At 31.0% G+C, this 24,441-nt stretch overlaps 1 protein-coding gene across 14 annotated transcripts in view; it reads right to left on the bottom strand.

Annotated features, from left to right (window-relative positions):
• The window catches only part of Dscam1 (Down syndrome cell adhesion molecule 1), a 607,521-nt gene that overhangs the window by 562,371 nt on the left and 20,709 nt on the right, over positions 1-24,441 (bottom strand). For all 14 annotated transcript variants that reach the window (XR_012756684.1, XM_075368244.1, XM_075368245.1 and 11 more), the window contains exon 2: positions 204-390. Coding sequence is in view for 13 of the 14 variants with exons in the window: in XM_075368244.1 (XP_075224359.1) it covers positions 204-267 (64 nt within the window). In the remaining variant the exon portion in view is untranslated. The remainder of the gene's footprint in view (positions 1-203; positions 391-24,441) is intronic.

Here is a 24,441-nt window from a genome sequence, read left to right as displayed (position 1 = left end):
CTGAATTTTTTTACAGTCCATCTGTTGTCATGCATTCTTAGATATATAAGCAAATTCTTATAAAGTGGCAAGAAGTATTAAATAAGTAATATTATTATATTAACTACTTAAAACTTCACTACACAGAAATGTTTAACTAATAGTTTTACTTAAGTAAATAAATATTTTTTTTTATCTAAAGATTATTAGAGTAGTAAACTTACCAAGAGCAAGCATGAAGAGGATGAGCGCCACGATAGAGCAGCAGTGCAGCGGCTGCTGCCACATATTTGCAATTGTTCTTAACTTGACACTTAAAATCGGAAAGACCTCATATACACAACACTGAATAAAGAACACTTAATAACACCGTACACTAAAAACACAATAACACTCCACTACACGAATAACCTGTAACAAACCCAAGTAAACAAAAAAATATAATTTTATACTTTATCAATCAACAAGTTAAAGGTAATATATTTCGTATTACAAACAATACTAAATAATTATTAACAACAAACAGATTATTTAGAACTTAAAATCATTATTATATATATATATATATATATATATATATGGAGTACAATTATCTCTACCTTTCTTAGCTTTGTCATAATTAAATCATATGCTGATGTGTTTAGGATATACTCTATTTTCAAAACTCATTGTACTGGCACTTCTTCAATTTTATAAGGCTTTATATAGAGTTTGGTCACACCTTTTACCCCACTCAAATCATAAACATTATTTGGCTAGTTTTTCTTCCTGTTCATTTATATATATATATATATATATATACATTTTTTTTTTACCTCTGGGTCCACAGTCAAGCAATTCATTCTGCAGAGGATGAGATGAATGTTTTGTAGCGTATGTGAAAAATGCCATGCCTGACCGGGATTTGAACCCAGGACCTCCGGGTGAAAGGCCAAGATGCTATCACTCTCACACCATGGAGTGCTGCAGTCCCTGCATTTATCTATAGTTAGACTTTGTCTATTTATGTTATAATTATCTACTTCCTGTTCTGAGCAAATTAAGTCCCCAATTGAAAATGGAGGACTCGAAACTGATTCATAATTGTATAAAAGGAAGAAGATTGAATATTTTAGAAAATCTAGAAATCGTTTAATTAAAAAAACATTGGAAAAACGATCATAAATGGACAGACTATAATAAATTAGTGGATTTAGGAATCTTAATTTGTATAAAGTAGGTTAAAAAATGTAACATGTAATTTTATGCAAAATAACTGATTATTGTAATGTTTGTAAAAATATTTTTGTGATTTTTACTCTTTTAAATATGTGCTTATGAAGTAAATAATTGTAGAGACAACACAAGATGAAGATATTCATTTTGTAACATGTGACTGATTGTTCTTCAGTTGATGCACAAATCACAAATATGTAGTTCTGAGACAGAAAAAAACTATTATCTGTGCCATCATTTTGACCTAATACACCTATAGAGTGACTCCTAGACTTTGTATAATAAATACTGATGTGTCAAGTCAATCAAATTCTCAATATTTGACCCACATGCGCGTGCACACACATTTTAAATGCAATAACCATAACAGTTTTCACAAGTTATTCCTGAAAATCAGCCGCCTTCAAGAATGACAAGAATCTAAGGACTTAATAGGGAAAGTGAGAAGTGAAATGGTATCCAGTTACTTTCTTCAATAGTTCATATCATCTCAAATATACACATTCAATTTATTATTCATTATTATAACTATTACATTATTATTATATTAAAAAACAAAAAATTAATATTTTAATACTTAAAAAATGTAGAAATGAGGTTCTGCATTTTGGTAGCTTAAGGCTTTCTGATCTGAAAGCTGCTGGTTTATATCTGATAAATTTAAACTATCTAAAATCAATAACCTAGAGGATGGACTATCTTTAAATAGATGGTATTGGGCACCTCACTAATGGAGGATTCTAAAGAAGGAAGGAAAATAGGGCATAGTGCTAACCACCTTGTATTCCATTAGTCAAAATGAATGTGTATTTTTTATTTATATATTTTCTCATTTATATTACAATAATCATCACATGCCAAAACAAAAAAACAATACAGGATGACTGATAAGAGGGAAGTTTCTTAAAAAACACAACTAATAAGAAAACATACAACCAAAAAACATTTTTTTTTTTTTAATTTGAAATCATACTTAGAATATACATCTTAAATTTATTAACATTTTAGGCTGAAATGATGTGAAAAATGTGAGAAAAATACATATTCATAAACACAAATACAAGACCTTCGTAAAAAAAATCTATTTTAATATAAAGGATGGAAGCTATCTTAAAATAACATCTATAAACCAGGCATGCAGAACACACAAATGTGCATTACATCAAAGTATATGCATGGATGAACTAATATCTAGAATATCTTTCTATTTATGTGAAAAAATTGATAGTTTGTTGTTGAAAAACAGAATGTAAACCTTATTGGTTGATTAATTCATTCTGACAAATTGGCAGATACCATGCACATCAGTAACTTATGTAATTAATCCAAACTATTAAAAACATAAACATAATTCACAATTAATAATGTTTTTTTTTTTATTATTTAAATAAAACTTACACTTTTTATTTATAATGGTCATATTATTCTTTCTTTCATGTTTCAAATTACATGGAAGAGATATGAAACTATAAAAAATTTATGAAATATTTCTTGTTTTTAATACTATCCCTTTGTGACTAAGTAACGAATATAGATGAATCAAAATTTAAATCTAATCTGCTAATCTCTTCAATATATTACTATCTAGATTAATTATGGTTAGATAGGGATAGAGCGGTATATTGAAATGAAACGACTAGCACTAGATAGGGAATCTTGGAGAGCTGCATCAAACCAGTCAAATGACTGAAGACAAAAATAAAAAAGGGATAGAGCAAAAATATTTTTCAATTAAAGACTGTTTTAACCTTTTTATAAACACTTTTCATCAAATTTACCCTTATATTAGATAGCTAACATTCAAATAATGTTCTTCTATGGACTTCCATAAACCGATTTGTTCCATTCCTTGTGCACTAATTATGAGTATCAAAATTACTTTTAAAATCTGTCTGCCTTTACTTTAATTAATTATTGTTAGAAAAAAAAATGATGAAGGATCCTTTAAACACTGCTAATATATTTTATACTATTTCATAAATCCTTTCATATCTCTGATGGCTTTTTTAAATAGCCTAATAACACTCTTTTTACATTTTTGTTCAATGAAAGGCCTAAAACCATTAAAAAAATATTATACATGAGAGATTATCAATTCATGATAAAATGCTTTCATCAGTTAATCAAGTGTACATTTAATTGGGCTAACAATTTACCTGAACTTTCCTAACATTTTCGTAAAATTTAAAAATAAACTCTTCTATTGATAAAGTTAAAAATTGTTATTCAAACAGCCTTAATTGTTTTCTTACAAAAAAAAATCCTACAGGGATTTGTTAACCAATACATATTATTGAAATAAGCATAAATCAATCTAATGCTAATAATTTTGCCAAAAGGTATTATAAGACATAATTAAAAATACCTTGAACAATAACATTTTAAAGTATTTGAAAAAATAGATTTTAATTAAGAAAAAACTTCATCCTTAAAATGATTACTTAAAAAAAAAACTTCAACACAGTTTCCCATCACACGGCTTTCTTCTGATACACACACACACACACACACACACAATTAAAAATGTTTATACTTTTATTTAACCATAACAGAGGACTACAACAGCTGTACATCTGTGCTACATTAGCGCTCTTTGTGGTGACAAGGGGCAGTATACCCATTTATACACTAGTTTAAAGCACTTTTTGGGATGGGGGTGCGATTTTGGAAAATTTTTTTTTCAAATATTATTTTTAATTGTTAAAAATGTGTCTAAGAAAAAATATAAGATCTTAATTAGGTGAAATCCTGATACTGAGGGTGGCCTTTCTCTACAGCCTCACCCCCTTGATCTTTTTAAGTCGAAAATTTCACGGCATCAATGCCCCATATACAGAAATAATCTGACCAAGTTTAGTCAAAATTGTCCAGTAAGTCTGGAGATATAAGGTGTGAGAAACCGAACATACACACATATACATACAAACATGTGGAAAATTTCCATCCGGTTTTTTGGGTTGTCAAAATATCAACATCCAGTGAAAACCGCATATGCCCAAATTGGATCGAATACAATACTCTCCCTTTTATAGTTATAGCTCTCCTATATTGCTAGACAGGAAAGGAAAAATACAAGGTGGATCTACACTTGTAACTATTATATTCATATCATGTTATTCGTAATCTCTTGTAATAAGCAATGATAAGATTGCTAATATGGCCCATATCATTTAGAACTAAATAAGTGAAATTGCATAAACTGTCACTAGTAACAAGATCATAGAACCATGATACGTATATGATAGATATATAAGTGGATGCACTTTATTAAAAAGTTTCAAGTTGGTAGGCTGAAACAGTAAATAATTATTAAAAAAACTAACAAATTCTTTTTCAATTGTGGATTGTAACTAATACATTCACATCAGTTTATTCTTAACATCTGATAAGTTTTTAATACTCTTCTATTATTGTAATTTCTCATTTAGGGAAAATAATGAAAGAATTTCAAGTCAATAGACAAGCATTATGAAAAGTTTTTAACATTTATAAAACTTCTATTCTTAATAGAGGGATAAGTTTATTACCACCACTAATATGGTGTATTTAAAACCACTCATACATAAGGTTTGAAAATTGTTTTCATCTTGTTAAAGCCTTGTTTACAGAACATTAATAACACAAATTTTATACTTTTAAAATTTAGGAAAGTTTTATAAAAGTTAGGAGAATTTTTATAAAAATACATTTTTTTGAGGTTATTGAAGGGGAATTATTATTTGTAAAAATATGGAGAAGAAATATTTTCAGTAATATTATTTTTTTGATAACATAAAAAACATGCATAGAGAATGGCATCCCTTACCTAATTTCTCAAATATTTCTTAGAATAAGTATATCTAATATAAAAAATACCACACCCAATTCTGTACCAAGATTACAATTTTAAACTGAAGTGACTTAAAATATTGAGTATAAAAAAAAATTTGTAATTTTTGGTAACGGATGATTTTTTTACCAATCATACCAATAATAAATGGGGTTTTTCAAGGTATATCTAAGATTTTATGTAATTGTTTCAATTTCATATATGGTATCTTCTTATTACTAGTGTTACTCTACGGAATTTTGTTAAAATTTTACTGTGCTCTTTATATTAAAAATTAATATTATTCTCATCAAAAACTGCTGCACTTTTTTAAAAATATCTATAAGCTTACAATCTACTTGAAGTTAAATATTTTCACATTATTTATAGGTAATTATTATTAATGTTAAAAAATACAGTATTTGTTTTTTTGTTTTTTTTTTTTAATACTACTTAGATATTTTGAAATAGTAGTCAATAAATTATACAAATAATAATCTATTGATTAATAAGACAGCAATCTTTTACTGTTCTGAACTACAGTAATTTATAAACTCAATTACAGTGTGTCTTGTCAAGTCTCCGAATAATCAATCCTGAAATAGTGTTATTAAATAAGCCCTAATAACTAGAGTACACTAATAATTGGAGAGGTTGAAGTTCAATTAAAAATAACTTAATTGGTAATTAGATTTAACCTTGATCTTTTACGTCTAACTTCTTATACTGAACTATATTTCATTAGCTCAAACTTACCTGCTAAATTTTTTTTATTTATTTTTGATCGTTTTGATTTTAATAAATAAAGACAAAATTGTCATGTACATTCTGATGGAATAAATTCATTTATAATCCTATCACCCAGTAGGGCTAATAAAAATCTACCATTCATTTCTGTTATTCTTGATTAAAAAGAAAAATGTCAATATCTGATGTAACAAAATTACTTATTTATAAAACTCAAATATATCAATCTAAATTTGATGTTCAAAATAATTTTTATAAGCATAAATAATGCATAATGCATATTACCAACAGTCAGCTGTTAGATATCATAATTAAACACCTGTAGGAAACCTGACATAGTAACTTTTGATTTTTTTTTGTACAGTTACACATTAGCATGGTAAGAATTCTGAAATAGAGAGGATACTCAGACCTCATCATCATTATGTTCCCTATTATGTTCAGAACATGTACTGTCTAATAGTTAACTACACAACTTTCAGAGAAAGTAACTCTATCTGGTGCCTCTAGCATTTTAGACACTCTTGTTCAATGCATCACAGCCATAAGATATACTGGAGCAGTCAATGAACAAATTTTCTGCTTTGAAAAAATTCATTATATAAATGATGACCATACTGCAGTATATTAGCAGTCAAGAGAAGTACAAGTAAAGTAATACACCTTAGTTAAGCCAATCATAATGACAAAAAATAACTTAATAAGTTCTTAATTATCCCCTTCAGCCACTGCTTTTACAATATGTATCAAAAAACTTCATACAGTACTTCTTAGCAGCAGTATTATGTTAAAAATATTAAAAAATAAATTATTTTACAAAATGATGAAAAGGCTGTTCTTTGAACAGTCCATCAGCATTAGGCTACTTCATATTTTCTTTCATAGTTACATTAAGAAAGAGCCTTACTTTTTAATGATGGCTGATAATCATATTTTTAACTGTTTATAAACATACCATTTAACTTTTATCAACTGATAACAGCCCATTGAAAGTGTAAATATTCTCAAGGACAATCATACAATCATAAGAAATGTATAGAATAATTATCATTTAACTTTTATCAATTGATAACAGCTCATTGGAAATATAAATATTCTCAAGGACCATCATAAACAATCTTAAGAAATAATACAGAATAAACTGAAAATTCATTACAGTTATAAACGAAATACTATTGGTAAACAGCAAGATACTATTGAAACTGAAAGAAAAAAAGGACGGTTTTGAAGGTTTGACAGATGTCACCTAAATTAACAGCCAGTATCTATACATATACACATATGAGTGTAGAGATGGTGGGGTTAAAATTTATGATGATAATAATTAGCTATCTGTATAGCTTTCTAAACAATAAAATATTTCAGAAAACATATTTTAAAATATTTCAATGTTTTTGTGACCAACTTAGAATGAACATACTACATGCTACATAATGTTAAAAGTGACAAAATAATGTTTTTACAGACATTTATTTTATTTACAGATTAAGTAACAGGCAAGCTATGCATGTCCTGGTAGAATTCTAATTTACATAACTAAATGTTTATTTAGAAACACTAGTTACTAAGTACAGTTGTGAAGATGACTGAAAACATTTTGAAGTAAGCGTTTTAAAACTTTTTATTACATAAAATTTGGTTTAGTTTGCCATTAAAAAAATTAAAATTTGAAACTACTAAACAGGAGTTGACTTATCAATACCGCTTGAACAATGAAATCACCCATAACGTACAGGTTTTAACCTCTCTTTTTCTGTTTAGCCTCCAGAACCGCCATAAGGTATTACTTCAGTGGATGAATGAGGTTGATATGTATGAATGTAAATGAAGAGTAGTCTTGTAGTCAGTCACAAGTCGACCATTCCTGAAATGTGTAGTTAATTGAAAACCCAATCACCAAACAACACCGGTATCCACTATCTAATATTCAAAGCTATATAAAAGTAACTGCCTTTACTAGGATTCAAACCTTAGAATTCTCGACTTCAAAATCAGCTGATTTGTGATGATGAAGTCACCATTAGACCAACCCGATGGGTTACAAGTTTTAACAAGCTTGAAGTAAATTCAAATTTGTAATAACTTGAATAAAAAGTCAGTAATCTTTTAACTAAGCTTCCTCTGGTTGAACTGAACTAACCCCTTTTTCCAAACCATTCATTTTATGTATTCAACTTCATGTAAAATATATAAACGTATTTTACACAAATTTGTAAGAATTAATTTTTATCATAATTTTGTATTATGTATAAAATATCATTCAATTATACCTGATTAAAATATATGTATTTATATTTAGTGCCATCATAACCAGAATGGTTGTAACTGATCTGATTAAATTCACAGGTTATTTCGGAAATCAATGAAACCAGTCCTAAGATTAACAAATAATTCATACCAGATTTACTAACAAAGTGGGAAGCAGTTTTCTTTTACCTTCTTTACTGGGTTGAATATACCTTAGCATATCATCACACAAACCACTTTGAAATGAATGTGAGATTTGGGCCTAGAAATGACATCTTCACTACTATGATGAACAGACATCATAGGTACTGTCTATAATGAACATCATTATTTTCAAAGAAAACAACTTTTATTAATGACACTTGTATGTCAGATGTTTTGTATGTACCTATTAAAGTGTACATACAAAACATCATGAAAAAAACAGTGACAAATAAGAGTAAAACAATACATTAATGCACCCTTTCTGTGGGAAATAATGTATAATACACGGTTTTAATTCAGCTGAGTAAATAATTGAAATACCAAAATTCTTTATGAATTATTACATAAATAAATAAAGAACAACATATAATTACAAAAAAAAGGTTATTATAGACTGTAGGAAATCATTTATACAATCAATTACGCTTATAGGGGTACTATCATAGCAATTAAAATTTGTTTTATAAGGTTTAATTAAAATGAGTATTAATTAGTTGAAGCCCACAAATGATTTTAATATAGATAATATTTAAACAACCTTTAATTTAAATTGACAATTTCCGTTATCTATTAAGTTGATATATGTGTAGATAGTATTATTCATAATACATGTTTTAGTCTGTAATAAGTAGATCTCTCTCACTCTCTCTCTCTCTCTGTGTGTGTGTGTGTGTGTGTGCATGTGCGAGAGAGATAGAGTGTGCGCGCACACGCATGTTTGTTTATTTTTTTAAAATATGATCTCAAAAAAAAGTTTAAACTAAAGTAAAAATGTTGCAAGAAAGTTATGAAAATAATGGAATTGCTAATTATACATTCAGTTACAACATGACTCAATGGTCAACATTCTAGGATCCTTGTATTTAAATGATGTGAAATTATTTGACTTCCTTGCTCATATCAGACATAATTTTATTTTCTGGTAGCCAATGTTAGAGGAATTTTTCAATCGCTAATATTTAGCAAACATAAATCCGAAAGAAATATGCGACTCTGATGTTTAAAGGATCATTAATTCAAAATTCCTTAATTTTCATTTATGATAAACGCAATCTTATAAAAAAAAAGGAGAAAAATCTGAGAAACCCTTACGCTGTAGTAATGTATTAGTCAGCCATGTATTAGTTATGTATTAATTAACACCAAGGTTTAGTTAATATAATTTGTTGGTATCAAATACGATAACGACCAAAGCATACTTTCGGTGTATTATTAAACAACATTACGTTAAGCATAATAAAGATAACAAATGACCTTTTGATCATTTTTTTCTTTAGCAAAGCATAAATAAAAATTGACTGATACATTCATAGAAATCAGAGACCAATAAATAATTAATTTTAATTAGATAAAATAATAAAAATAATAATTTAACATAAAATTCTTCTCAGATAGAAACTAGTTCAGAATGACTAGTTTTATAACGGAAGATCAAAATTCTAATCTGGACCGGATGCTTAATAAAGTCTACCCAATTACTAATGTTTAAACAATGAAATGATAGCGTCTTAAAAAAATAATGATTTCCTAAAGTAAGGAGAAATTTGGATACATTTCTAAACAGAAGAAAGTGAACAAATCTGAAGTACGAAAATAACAATAATTTATAGGTTAATTAATGGAATATAATACAATTTAGCACGGAGAGTTATCTCTGCAATTTAGGAGAGAAAATTTAGCTTCAGGATTTTGATATTTAGAGATGAACTATTTCTAAAACTAATTTTTCACCTATAACTCTTCTATACAACTTTAGCTTATCAGATAAGACTACGTAAAATTAATTATACACTATAGCGTTATTTTTTTAATAAATTTATCCTAGTTTCATTTTTGTTTATTTTAAAATAAAGTAAAAAAAAATTAACTTGTGTGTACAAATCTCTGATAACATTTATTCAATTTTAATTGTTGTATAAGAAAAAAATAATTCACATATGTAACATTTAAAACATTTAACCTTGTAAATATGCTAATTTCTAATGTAAATCATTAGTATTTTCCGTCAAAAACTGATAAATATTTTGTAAAGAAATAGGCCTATATCCATATAAGAGGTGAAAATATGCCAAAATATTTACGTAGATTTGCATTAAAAAATCTTTTCATCAAAAATAGTATCATGTAATAAAGCAAATAAACCTAATTAATCTATTATCTACTACAAAATTCGAAAGGATAAAGACCCGAAGTTGTCAAACCTGTTTGTTTATAACCCATTTATAAAAGATGACCAGCCGAGAGATTCATTAGCCTTTTGCTGGAACTAGCGAGGCGAGCATATATGCAAAATACTTAACATATATTAAATGAATAAGTCAGTCAAGATGTTTGCTAATATCAAATAAAGATCTAAGAATTAGAAAGAAATTCTTGAAAATGTTTGTGAGAAGTATAACACGCTTTAATTTTAATGTAATATGGAAAACAGGATAAGTAAACGGAAAAAAGTAGAGGACTTTGAAATTTGATGTTACAGGAGGATGTTGAAAATTAGATGAGATGACAGAAGCGTGTAATGAACTGTTACGAAGAACAAGAGAAAAGCAAAATTTGTGGAAGATCTAGTAAAAAAAAGAAATACGTCAGTCAGCCATGTATTAAGACACCAAGGTTTAGTTAATATAATAAAAGAGGGATATGAGCAGATGACAAGTGCAGAAGAACAAAAACATAAAAATACACTAAACAGATGATGTAGGATGTAATAAATGACGTTGAGGTTAAAAAAAAGAAATGAAGAATAACATCAAACCAGTCAAATGATTGATCACTCATAAAAATGGAAGGGATTATAAAAATAGCATAAAACTATAAAGTGAATAATTAATTTTAATTATATTAATATTAACGCATAGTTTCAATAAGAAACACAACAGAACCAATTATTTTGTACTCGACGGGACCGGATTAGATAAAAATAACTCCGCAATGATACACCCCATTTTAAAAAAAATATTAAATAAAATTTAAATATTAGCAACCTATCTTTGTCGACCTCCAAGATGTAGAGGTACAGTCTCTGTTTTTCATTTGCAAACATCAGGATCAAATCCCTGTATGGGTTTTAAAAAATCTAGTAGTACGTACATATAATCAGAGAATGTACAGAAACAAATTTCACTGTATGAATAAACACAATTTTACGGCATATGTACTAACGAAGAAATATTCTACACTAAAGAGTATTTGTGTGGGTATGTCCGTCCCCCTTAGCTTAGAAACGGAATGTACCGATCACTAGCGGAGAAACCCGATTCGTTAGTAAATGTCTCGTGGTGATCAGGTGTATATTTTTTTTTTTTTTAACCTCCGGGGCCGCAGTTAAGCATTACTGTACAGAGGATGAGATGAATGATTTGTAGCATGTGTGAAAAATGCCATGCTTGACCGGGATTCGAACCCGGGACCGGGTTAACTTAACTCAACCCGGTCTTAACTTAACCCCTCGCGAAGGTTTTCCCATGGAGTCCCCGTCCCCTCACAGGTACCCGTACACCTAGGTGTATACTTGTTATATTATTAAAAATCGATATATCGCATATGTATCGACATATATTAATTATTTATGTATTGTTTTTCTTCATAAAATAATGAACTATAATCAAAAAGTAGGCACCGGAATTTATCGATCACTATCAGAAATTCCCGATTCGTTAGTATCAATTTCTAATTTTTTAATTTTCGTTATATCAATTTTTCATCATTCAAAAAAAAACATTTTTACACAAGAGGTATTTTGGACACCTAATAATCCCAGTCTGAGACGCCGTCCGCCAGGGCAACCCGCCCGGAGGTTCTAGCTGCGGATTGCGTGCCTATGGCACGCCTCTGCAGCTAGTAAATACATTAAGTATTGTGTATTTAAATTTATTTGAAATAATTATTGAATTTACGAGTATTTTTATGACTATAGCAAGTCAGTTTAACCATCTACGATAAAGAAACTTGCCGAAAAATATTCAAAACAGTACTCAGAGTTACTAGGTGATGAGTAAATCAAATGAAGTGAACGTAAGATACAAATTCGCCGGCCTCAGTGGCATGAGTGGTAGCTTCTCGGCCTTTCATCTGGAGGTCAGGCATGGCATTTTCACACGCTACAAAAATTCCATTTCCTCTCATTCTCTGAAGCAGTACCTATAGGTAGCTCCGGAAACTTACAAAAAAAATCAAGACCCTGTTTGGGAGTCGAGTGAATTTCCAAAATATTCAAACACGAGAAAGAAAAAACAAAAAAACGGGAATAATTACAGAAATGGTTAAGCTTCTTATGGAAGGTCGCGACTTTTCGTTCACTGAAAAAAACATACAGAAACACGATAACCGGTAATACCACTTTGTTATGCATTTTTCTTTATATAAAATTTATTTTCACTAATAAACATTCATTGCTTGACAGGTTTGCGTACTTTTTACTCTTTTCATATAACAAAAAATGAAATCCGACAACAAGCAGCATTCGTTTCGTTTATATTTCGTCAGATAGCGCAAGCTGTCAAGGTTCAGAAAATACTAGGATAAGTATCAAAAGGTTATTATGAAAAAATAGTTTAATTAATAAATTATACATATAGATATAATAAAATATGAAAAGGATTCCGATAGAAGATTTAAAGATGGCCAAAAAATTCAAGAGATGACTATATATTTTACTCAGAGAAAAATTAATAATTAACATAAACTTTAACAAGATATAACATAAACAACTGATATTGCAACCACTAAAAAAAACCAATGTCATTATAAAAGTGTTAATGAATTTCCTATCACATAAACAGAATGATATAAAAGATATGTTGAATAATACAAACCCCGAAAAACACTTACAGCGTGAAGGTATCCATCAAAAAATCAATTGTTTGCCTCGAATCCGAAAAAAAATTGTTTTACAAAAAAGTGAATACCATTTGCTTCTCTAAAACACAATTATTTGCTTCAAACACAGAGAAAAGAATATTTAATAAATTAAGTCGTGCAAAAGTTTGGAACAAATTACAAAAATTAACTCGCCACGGGTCTGTTTCAATTACAAAATAATAAATAGCATAATGATACTCTTAATAGATACTCTTAACGACTGAGTCGGCTGCTTGTTTTTTTTTCACGTTTTTCTAAACCAGTTATGTGAAACAGCCCCGTGGCGAGCGAAGTTTTTTTATTATTTTCAAGTTTTTGCAAGACTTAACTTATTAAATATTTTTTCTCTGCGTTTGAAGCAAACGCAAATTTTGAATTGTGTTTTATAGACGTTTGAGAGTAGCAAATAGTATTAAATTTCTTTGTATATGAATTTTTTCGGATTCGGGGGATATCTTCATACTGTATTTTTCGGGGGTTTGTATTATTCATCATATTTTTTTATCATTCTGTTTTTGTTTTAAGTAGATTCACTAACACTTTTACAAAGAAATTGTTTTTATGGAGATTGCGATTAACGGTACACAAACTCCTTATGTTACTGAAGGCCAATTCGTTTCATAATTTTCAATAGAGGAAAATTTTCCGTTAATTGAAACAAACAATAATCATCAGTTAACAAATTATTCAAGGTCATTCAACAAGTAAATAATAAAAACGTGGATCCCAGATTAACATAATTTCTAATCGGAAAAAAGTTTTTAAATTATTTTAAGCGTATAATAGGGGAAATAAGAATGTTTTAAAAGAAAATAACCGTCAATGTAGACATAAATAAAACCTTTCGTAAATACATAAAAATAACAATAATACAATATGCGTAAAATGAAAAATTAATTTTAAAAATCTGACAACAAAATTATAATACTTTCCTGGCATTGGTTATATATTCTTATAGACTGGAAAAATAATTATACATGATAAAAGTTAGCGAAGATTTTTTTTTTTTTTGAGGGGGGTAATTTATAATGAAGTTTAATAGTAAAATTATCATATTTTTAAGTAAACCCGAAGAAGTTTTAAAAACTTTAAAAAATCTGTATTTAATTTTGCTCCTTCAACTCTTATATCACCTTCCAAGAGAATTTTTTTTCTACGTTTACGACGTTGAATGGAATAAACTAAAAAAAAAAAAAATCCATTAAAAAATGTGGACAACTAATAAAACGTTACCCAACTTTTTTTCGGTGGTGGTGAATTATGATGAAATTAATTTGTAAAACTAAAAGTTCATAATTTTAAGTTAAAATAGAAAACTTTTGGTTTTAAAATTTAATATTATCAAAAGTTTAAATAAACATAAAAAAAGATTTGAAAATAAAAACGATATTTTTAAAATCTGATCGGTTCCCATAGCTCCAATATTGCCCCAAACGGTTTTTTTTTTGGGGGGGGGGGTTGCTTACACTACTACTATGCCAAAGAAGACGTAAAAAAATTGGTTAAAAAATATGCAAAAAATAAAAATATAGCTTTTGTCGATTTTTGAAGAAGAGGGGAATTTGGGAATTCCCCCGTGGAAACGTAGGATTTTTTTTTAAATGGTAAGGTAAGCATGAATGCTTAATATAAAACTTAATATAAAGTGGGGTTATGTTTGTAAAATTTTGAGAAAATTGACGCCAAAATCATCTCAACCACCGGGAAATATTGATCCCAAAATTTTACTTACAAATTGCCTCATATACACGAGTCTCTGTACAAAATTTCATTAAAATCAATTAATCAAGTCAAAAGTTATTAAGCTTCAAAAACATCAACGCACATATGAAAATTATCTCCCCACGTTATTTTGTTTTTGGGATCCCTGATTCCAAAATTTTTACTTTCTCGACGTCCTGAGACGTCGAGAAGGTAAAAAAAACTCCATACCCCATTTTTTGACAAATTACCATACTTTTCTTCTTGCAGCAGAGCAAAATATATATCATTTTATTTAAATATAATAATTTTTCGTTTATTTATTCAATGATTCTAACCAAATCGTGTGCGCATACCGTATTTAATTCGCACGGATGTGGCGGTACTAGCGGCGACGGTTGACACTAACTAACCTAATTTCACAACTTACATAGAACAAATTTCGCGTGTACAGTCGTCAGACTAGTGTAGCCACAAGGCTTAACGCACCAGGTACCGAGTCAATCGGGAGATCGAGTTCGAGTCCCAGCCAGATCTAGTTACTTTTTTACACTTTAAATATTATTTATTTATTTAATTCTACCGCTCACCTGTGAAGTCAAAACATAGCAGAGGACTATAATACCGTTTTTTAGGAGAAGATATGATTATGCAAAAGTTTTTTTGGCAAATATTGTTACTTCTTAATTGTTAAAAAATGTGTCTAAGAAAAATATGACCTTAATTAGGCGAAATCTCGAGATACTGAGGGTGACCTTGCTCAATAGCCTCATATATAGAAGTAATCTAAGTTTGACCAAAATCGGTTCAGTAGTTCTTGAGATATAAGGTGATTTAGTAGCCAACAACGAGCACACACATACGAACATTAACATCCGGTTTTTTTAGGTTACTTAGGTGTCTAAACGTCAAGATCCGGTGAAAACCGCGTATGCCCAAATTGGACCGATTACAGTACTTTCCGTCCTACAGCTGCAGCTCTGTTATAGTGCTATCTAGACGGGAAAGTAAAAATATGCAAGTATTTCATTAAAATAAAAAAAAATATTATACGAGATATCGATATTACTATTTTAAGCAGATCATTTTCAATTTAAAAAAACCTCTAGAGAACTCTTCTTTCATAAAATTCAGTCATATGTAAAGAATAAAATAAAATGAACGAAATAAAAAAATGAGAAGTTGAAAAGAAACCTTACACCCGTTATTCATATTGTAAGCTCAATCTGTATCTCAATATCACCTTTTTTTCCATCAGAATAAATAAAAAACACATTCAGGAATGGTCTTCGATTTTAACTAAAATTTTATTTAGAGACAATTTTAATTTTAATGATCGGAAATTCGGTTAAAACAAAAGAAAATGTTAAGTAACTTATTTAGATAACAATTGTTACTCGTATACTAAGTCTAGGTTTCATTTCTATAATAAGCTATGAATAACTTATGTTAAGTGTCGAGGTCAACGTGCTGGCTTCTAAATCGACTTTATCCGGGTTGATTCCCAGGAACACTACTCATCTACTCATTAAACAAAACAATTAACTGGGCATTAGCCTATTATTACTCATAAAGTTAATTTTTTTTTTAATATTTGCTTGAAGAAGAATCAAGTCTAAATACAACTTACTACTATTTACAATCTACCAAAGTGGCTCACAATTAAATCAATTGTTACGTAACAAAATGCTTCATTCTTAATTATGGAATGTATGTAGTTACATCATCATTCCGGTGGAAGTTTGTTAACTGTTTACAGTTAAGTTGCATATTGAAATGGACATGTTATATATAATATTCTATTGTCAGATGAATACGTTCCTATTGGAAGCTTAGTTTTGTTAATAATTAAAGATCTATCTTCAATTTATGAAACAATACAATCTGTTGCAGTATAAATTTTAGCCGATCTATACAAAATTGTTTATAATAAATGTGATGTTCTTATCCTGGTAAAAAAAAAACCTCTAAATCTTTCAATGTACTGTGAGACGGACAGACGCCAACTAACACGAGAAACCCTAAAATCATTTTTTTTGTTGATTAAATTGTATCTCTTCGCGGCTCCTCTGTGGGAATATACTTCGTGTTTATTTATCATCTTTCTTATCATTTATAAAGGAACAATATCATATCCCATCGCTTTTTGCTACAAACCTTATGGATCCATGTTTAGGACGGAGGCACATGTATTGTTACAGTCGTATTTTTGTGTTTAGATAGAAGTTATGCTTTGTCTATGTACTGTACCTTTTCTTTTTCCTGTTTAGCCTCCGGTAACTACCGTTTAGATAATTCTTCAGAGGATGAATGAGGATGATATGTATGAGTGTAAATGAAGTGTAGTCTTGTACATTCTCAGTTCGACCATTCCTGAGATGTGTGGTTAATTGAAACCCAACCACCAAAGAACACCGGTATCCACGATCTAGTATTCAAATCCGTGTAAAAATATCTGGCTTTACTAGGACTTGAACGCTGTAACTCTCGACTTCCAAATCAGCTGATTTGGGAAGACGCGTTAACCACTAGACCAACCCGGTGAGTCCTATGTACTGTACCTGTCTACGAATTCTTTTTCCTAATTAATAACTTTAAAAAAACACCCGTTTAATAAGACTGAAGTGCTACTCGGGTACATTCGAGATCCATGGTATCTAATAATACAGTACCGTAAGCTAAAAATCAATATTTCACAGTTGTTAAGATATTATTTTGGTCTTAATTTTACCCCTGACCTACACTAGCTCCGGATTCCCCATCCGCTGATCGGGACCGACACACCTAAGCATGCTGGTCCTCACGGATGGGGCTGTCCGCCCTTCCCTACGCTAAGGTCCACGGCGTCTCCCTTCAACGGCCTTAGCGCTTAACACCTTTAAGGCATACTTGACCACCAAGTCAAAGGCCCTCCAATTCTTTTCCGAGAACCAAAATGAAGGACACCAGGTTTTAGGGTCTTAATCTATAGATACCAGCTCGGGTCCGCCATAGGTGCCATTCTTCACACATAAATATGGTGTGCTTCGCTGTGTCCTCTCTGTCGCAAAACATGCAGCACGGAGAATTCCGCCTGCCAAATCTATTGAGATAAAACCAGAGAGAAACCAGGCCAGAGAGAGCATTTGTGATGTAAAAACGTTTATCTCACCTGTTACCTTTTCGTCACATGTCTAAGTCTGTAATTAATCTCTTTGTCCATTGCCTGTCATCCATCTCTCACGCCATGTCGCCATTACATTAGCCTTAGCCTCACTCTTCCCCATACAATCGTAACAAAGCTCACGCACTTTAATTTGCTGATCAATTGGCAAAACTGAAGCCAAAACGCACACCGCACTGTACGACGTAGTTCTGTAACCCGTCATAACACCCAACCGCGATCGCTGGTGAAGCCTCTGCAGACTTGCCCGGTTCCTCATGACCCTCATTGCTCCACTCCAAACCGGGGCGGCATATAAGAATGCTGAAGTTATCGTTGACATGATTAATCGGCGTTTGCATTCCCTTAGGGCCAACTAAGTAATAATCAACGCATTCAGCGATTTCACGGTTTTTTCGGCCCTTGTATAACTGTCTACCATGTGTTGACTAAACTTACATAATTTGTCGATCTGTACCCTTAGATACTTTATCATATCTTCTCCTTTGTAGTAACTGTCCGCCTAGCATGAGGTTTATTCTACCTACGGCCCTTCTACCCCGTGACCTGTGGGGACAGCTCTGGTCAGTGTCCCCGCATCCAATCCCCGATCGCATTTAAGGCCGTATTTCCCTTTCTTCCAGCTCAGTCTCAGACCTCCCACTGATCAGAACGGCCAGGTCGTCAGCGTACGCCACTGTTTCAGTTGCAGTCGACAAAGGAAGTCCTAGGACGCCATCATAGACCAGGAACCAAAGCAACGGCCCCCGACAGACCCCTGCGACACGTTCCCAAAGATCTGAAATCTCAGCCTTCCATTCTGGGAGTCAGGATCAGCCCATCGGTCGGGCACGTACTCAGAAATCTGTCTCCTAAGGTAGGCACTGATCCCTTTCAAAGCCAGCGCTGCCATAATAGAGTTCCATGTTATTGAATCAAATGCATTGTGTACATCCAGCAGGATTAACATTGGCATTCTTCTTGCACGCCAGGTACTCTGTCTCTCTAGAGCGGCCCAGTCGACCACTCTCCCTATTGCTTGTATTGTAGAGCGTCCCGGCCAGAAGCCAACTGATTTGTATGGATTAAGATATTTCATCACGCGAAAGCGAGCATCCTGCCTAATATGGGGTAACGAAAACCCTCACGAAACTTTGCAGCACATTCGTGATCAATATTTTTTGTGCCCTAAGCAAACAAAGACTGTACGGCCCGTTCCTCTTCCAGGAGGCATCCGTAAATAGTATCATTTATCCGGATAAACTTCAAAATGTTCGAATTCCTCAGTTAGACGATGACCAAGATGAACGCCATTACTATCAGCAAAACGGGGCATCACCTCACTACCGCCTAAAAGTCCAAGATTTTCTTAATATTCGATTCTAGGTAGGTGGATCAATCGTGAAGGTCCAATTGCATTGCCACCTAGCTCCCCACATTTTACCCTGCTAGATTTTTTCTTCTGGGGTTTCATTAAAGATCGGGTTTACGTACCGCCTTTTCCTGCTGATCTCGTTGAGCTGACTTCGAATTAACGCCGCAGCTGCAGAGGTAACGCCCGATTTGCTGGCTGCAGCCTGGAATGAAATCGAATTAAGATGAGATGTATGTCGCACTAAAAGTGGAAGCCATATCGAACCAAAGTGAATGTTGGGGGATAAACTTGATGGGTATGAAATGAGACACGAATCTGTAAGTTATATCAATAAATGTTTGTGTGTTCTAAATTTATAAAGTCCTTTTTTAATCACTTAAAGAGGAGGGGGAATGTAGATGAAAATTAACAAATTGATGTTCGATTAATTGTATTGCTACAACAAAGAATAAACAAACTTCAAGTTTTATAACAACAAATTTGGGATAACTGGAAAATAGGAAAACTTTCACGTAAATTCGGTTCTCCACACTCCAATTAAAAAAATGCGTTGAAAACTAACATTGAAATTTTACGAACAGGCGTTGTAGCATTTTAAGTAAATGGTAACGGTTTATACCCAAAAATAATTCTTTTATGGTAACACGTGGGAAAAAGTAAATTTCGTAAATTCACGTCATTACAATGGTATACAATGGACATATATATGTTTACTAAGGGTTATAATTATAATATAAAACCTAGATCAATATTATTTCATACTGATGAAAAATTTGATTACGTACCACAGCCACAAAGATAAACTTTCAGCCACCAAACGATCAACCGTTGCATTAATTAACTGATCTGTATTGGGGACGAGCACATACCAATACAACCAAACACTTTTGGAAAATCGTGAAATAAAAATCAACGAGAAGAAATGCAGCACATCCAAAGAAATGGTGAAGTCTTATTTACAAAAATACATGGCGATATAAACAATAAAATTCTGCAGTATATCACAGATTTTTTCACTTTATTGCAGTAAAATAAATGTGACTGTTTTTATTTTGTTCATCTGGGATTAATAATAAATGATAGAAGATATTTCAAGAAATTTATCCTCTTTCCAAAGATGAGCAAAAAACAATTAAACGTTTTACTTAAAGATATTCGCTAGAAAATATTTTAAAGTAATTTTATAGTTATTACGGAAACCATAAACGGAAATTTTTTTTTTTTGTTAGTGGATTGCAGAACTAATTTTACATTAGTTTCCAATTTTCCGCATTAGGCTATTACTTAAGAACTACTTCCTTGAGACTAATTCAATAATTTATACAGACGATATAAAAAACTAAATTTGTACTGCACGACTTTCCCGGCTAATAATAATAAAAATTAAAAAAGTTAGAGCCAAAAAAAAAGGAAAAAAACACACAACATACATTTTTTAGAGGTAGGAAATAAATTTTAAGAAACGTTTTTCTAAAAATATTCATATATAGGTTAAGCTTAACAGATTTGCTTAAGAGAAGTTTTCACTAAATCTAACATCTTCTTCAAAAAAGACTAAAAATAAGAAAAAGAAAATTTCCAAACTTTTGCTTGTCTGTTAATCTTGATCTTACCACAGTTTTAAAAGTGGAAAAGTTGTTCGCACAAATATGTGCTTCCAAACATAGATAAAATACGTTTAATTGCTAATAACATACTTTGAAATCGTTCCGGTGATAAATAATTATAGAAATATGGAATACCAACATCCATACATTTTTGTTTCAATACGGAATCGCACTGAATTTCGATTAATTCCAGTTGTAAATTTTCATCAACAGTTTCAACACCAATGGACAAAGGAGAAATAAATAACTGAAATTGATTTTCATATTTCTTGAAATCCAAAGATCTTCTTTCGAATTCATTTTCTAACGATTTAATTTCGAAGGCATATTCTGAAATCTTCAATTGTGGTGATTTTTGTAATAACCAATCGCAAGATTCAAAGTGAGATAAATTTTCTTTTTGAATTTATTTTTGCCAGAGCAATAATTTGTATTTGAAAACGATAATATTGTCAAATAAGGTGGTAATCACATGCTGTTTGCCTTCTAATTTGAGATTAAGTTGACTAAGGTGATTTGTAATGTCAATGGCAAAAGCCATTGATCGTCTTTTAATATTTCACATTCATAATTTTTGGATTCTAAAAAAATAATAATTCGTTCAAGAATTGAAAGAATTGCTTTAAAACTTTATGACTGGAAAGCCACTGATTTTCTGTGTGTTAAGGTAGATCGGGTATTCCCTTCCTATATCTTCTAGAAATTTACTGAACTGACAGTGATTAAGTCCGCATGCGCGAGTGCAATATACAATTTTAGTAACATTTTTTTAATACGTGCCCGATATTTAGAAATTGGAACAAGTTTTTATCGATGAATAATGTAGTGAAATTGTTGAAGAGAATTATTACCTTGTTCTGTGCATTTTTATTTTACCTGTGTAATAATTCTTTTAATAACACCAGTCATAGTAGAAGCACCATCAGTTGCAAAAGAAACTAGTTTTTGTAATGATCAACCCCAGTTGTTGTATGGTGCATTGGGATAATCTCTAGAAGCTCTTCACTTACTTTCAAGTTCGCATCATATCTGCGAATAAAAACAGCTGGCAAGGCTTTACTTGTACGTCTATGCTTTCGTCATTCCAACTGAATAAGTCTCAAATGTTAGAATTATTGATTTTAGTTGACTACGTAGACTTTCGGCTACATCAATTCTGCTGGCAATGGCATTTCTTGTTAAGCTTACATTTTTGAATTTTTTAATCGTTCTGGGCACTATACTTCCACTGCCTGAATCATACATTCGCTAATAAATTCACCTTTAATGAATGGTTTCGACTTGGTTGCAATAAAATTCGATATCAAATAGCTCGTTTTTACAGCAGCTGTATTGTATTATCTTCAATAAGTCTGGCAAATACGCTTTGTTGTTTTTGAAGTATCAACCTTAATTCTGACAATTTATCTTCACGAATCTTCCCTACATATTTATCATAATTTTCTTTATAAATTGTATCATAGTGTCTTTTAATATTATACTCTTTACAAACCGCTATGAAGTTTCTACATATCAAACATAAAATTTGATTTTTTCCTTGAAACAAAAGTACTGTAATTTCCAATTTTCTTGAAAAGTGCGATGCTTTTCTTCAATTGATCGTTTTCTGCTCATACTTGTGAAAGGCTTGTGTTGCCTGTTTTAATAAAGTATCAGTTAAATACTAAACAAAGAACACTACTTTTTTAAACCAGATGAAAGTTGTTATGTGCAACTAAGCTAGAACACAGCATTCGTTCACCGACTGCTAACGAATATCATCCGACTCGACTGGCATTTCATAACTCATTGTCTTGCGCAAAGTATAATTTTTTTTTCTTATCCATATTAACCAACCCGGGAGTAACCGACATCACTTTTCAGCATTACCTTCTAGTTACTCCCTAGTGACGTGGAAGCAGATTGTCCCACCTTACCTTAGCCCCGTTCCAGGGTCCCCATCGGGGTCTTCCGTGTATCATCGAGACGTTCCGACCACATCTTCTGGATAGCCGAAACGCCTCTCCAGAGGGAGCGCAAAGTATAACTGTTTTAAGTTAAAAAAGCGTAAACACACCGATGCGCAGAGACTCGATTGGGAGTAGCATGCGAAGTGGTATGGGCAATGATACGTAGTACGTTAGGGGAGACAGTGCAATGCGTTCAAGGACTGAGTAGAAGCGGGAATTCAATTGCCTTCTAGCATTCATATAGTTAGTATATACAACGTACAGAGTTAACGGCGTTTAAAATCAGTATTTTGGAATACTATTTTTTTATAAACAGTTTTTTCAAAACTAATTTTGTTTCATTAAGGAATAATTGCCGAATCCAGTGTTGTCAAAACTTAAATAATAGTACTGGTTATCAAACTTGGCGGGCTTTGTCTTAACATGCCTTCTCCTTCTTCTTTCTTTCCTGTTTAGCCCCCGGTAACTACCGTTTAGATAATTCTTCAGAGGATGAATGAGGATGATATGTATGAGTGTAAATGAAGTGTAATCTTGTACATTCTCAGTTCGACCATTCCTGAGATGTGTGGTTAATTGAAACCCAACCACCAAAGAACACCGGTATCCATGATCTAGTATTCAAATCCATGTAAAAATAACTGGCTTTACTAGGACTTGAACGCTGTAACTCTCGACTTCCAAATCAGCTGATTTGAGAAGACGCGTTAACCACTAGACCAACCCGGTGGGTTTGTTTTTTTAACATGCCTGCATTAAAATATTAGTACGTGGATTATTTGATTACCTACACCCACCGTAAATTGCAAAATTAATTTACAGATAATAGTAAATATGAAAATTACACGTAAGCCTAAGTAAGTATTTAAGTATTTGTATTATATAAGAAAAAATTACCTCTGAAAAGGTGATAATGATTAGTTACCTCCAATATTATGATTAATATATAATCCGCTTTCTACTGTACACAACACCCATGTAGCTGACTATATAAACATAATTTACATACGAACACGAGCTGCCTCAATAATTAATAAAATTATAATCAAAATTTAAATTACGAAATAAATAAAAAATAATTAAAACAACATTAAAAAAGGACCTTTTAACGCAAACTATTTCTACTAATTCATTAACAATAACGAATCTCATTAATCATATACGAAACGCATACGCTTCACTCATTCACTACATAGTTTCTATCTCCTTCTTCAAACGAACATGCGCGAGCATATATGTATTATTTAATATTAAATGATATGTTACAAATATTTCATACTTATCAACAACTGTAGTATTAAAAAAAAAAAAAAAAAAAATATTTTACACAACAAAGAATATAGATAAAACTAATGTTTTAAATAAAAGAATAAACGTCCATAATAAATAGAACTCAATGTATAAACAATTTTTTTTAATAAACAATAATTTAAAAGTAATAAACATTTTTAAATTATAATGATTTTACATTTTAATATGTACAATCTATAGTACAGTAAATTTATATTTTTATATGAAAATCCTTACCTACCGATTGATGTTTTTTTCCATATGTTAGGGGTGATGAGGGAAGCTTAACTCCAGATTTTTAACATCCCCCTCCCATA

The sequence above is a fragment of the Lycorma delicatula genome, chromosome 6, assembly GCF_047948215.1.
Source record: "Lycorma delicatula isolate Av1 chromosome 6, ASM4794821v1, whole genome shotgun sequence".
NCBI classification, from domain to species: domain Eukaryota; kingdom Metazoa; phylum Arthropoda; class Insecta; order Hemiptera; family Fulgoridae; genus Lycorma; species Lycorma delicatula.
The sequence above is the reverse complement of the archived record's forward strand: the minus strand, read 5'-3'. Positions and strand labels throughout refer to the sequence as shown.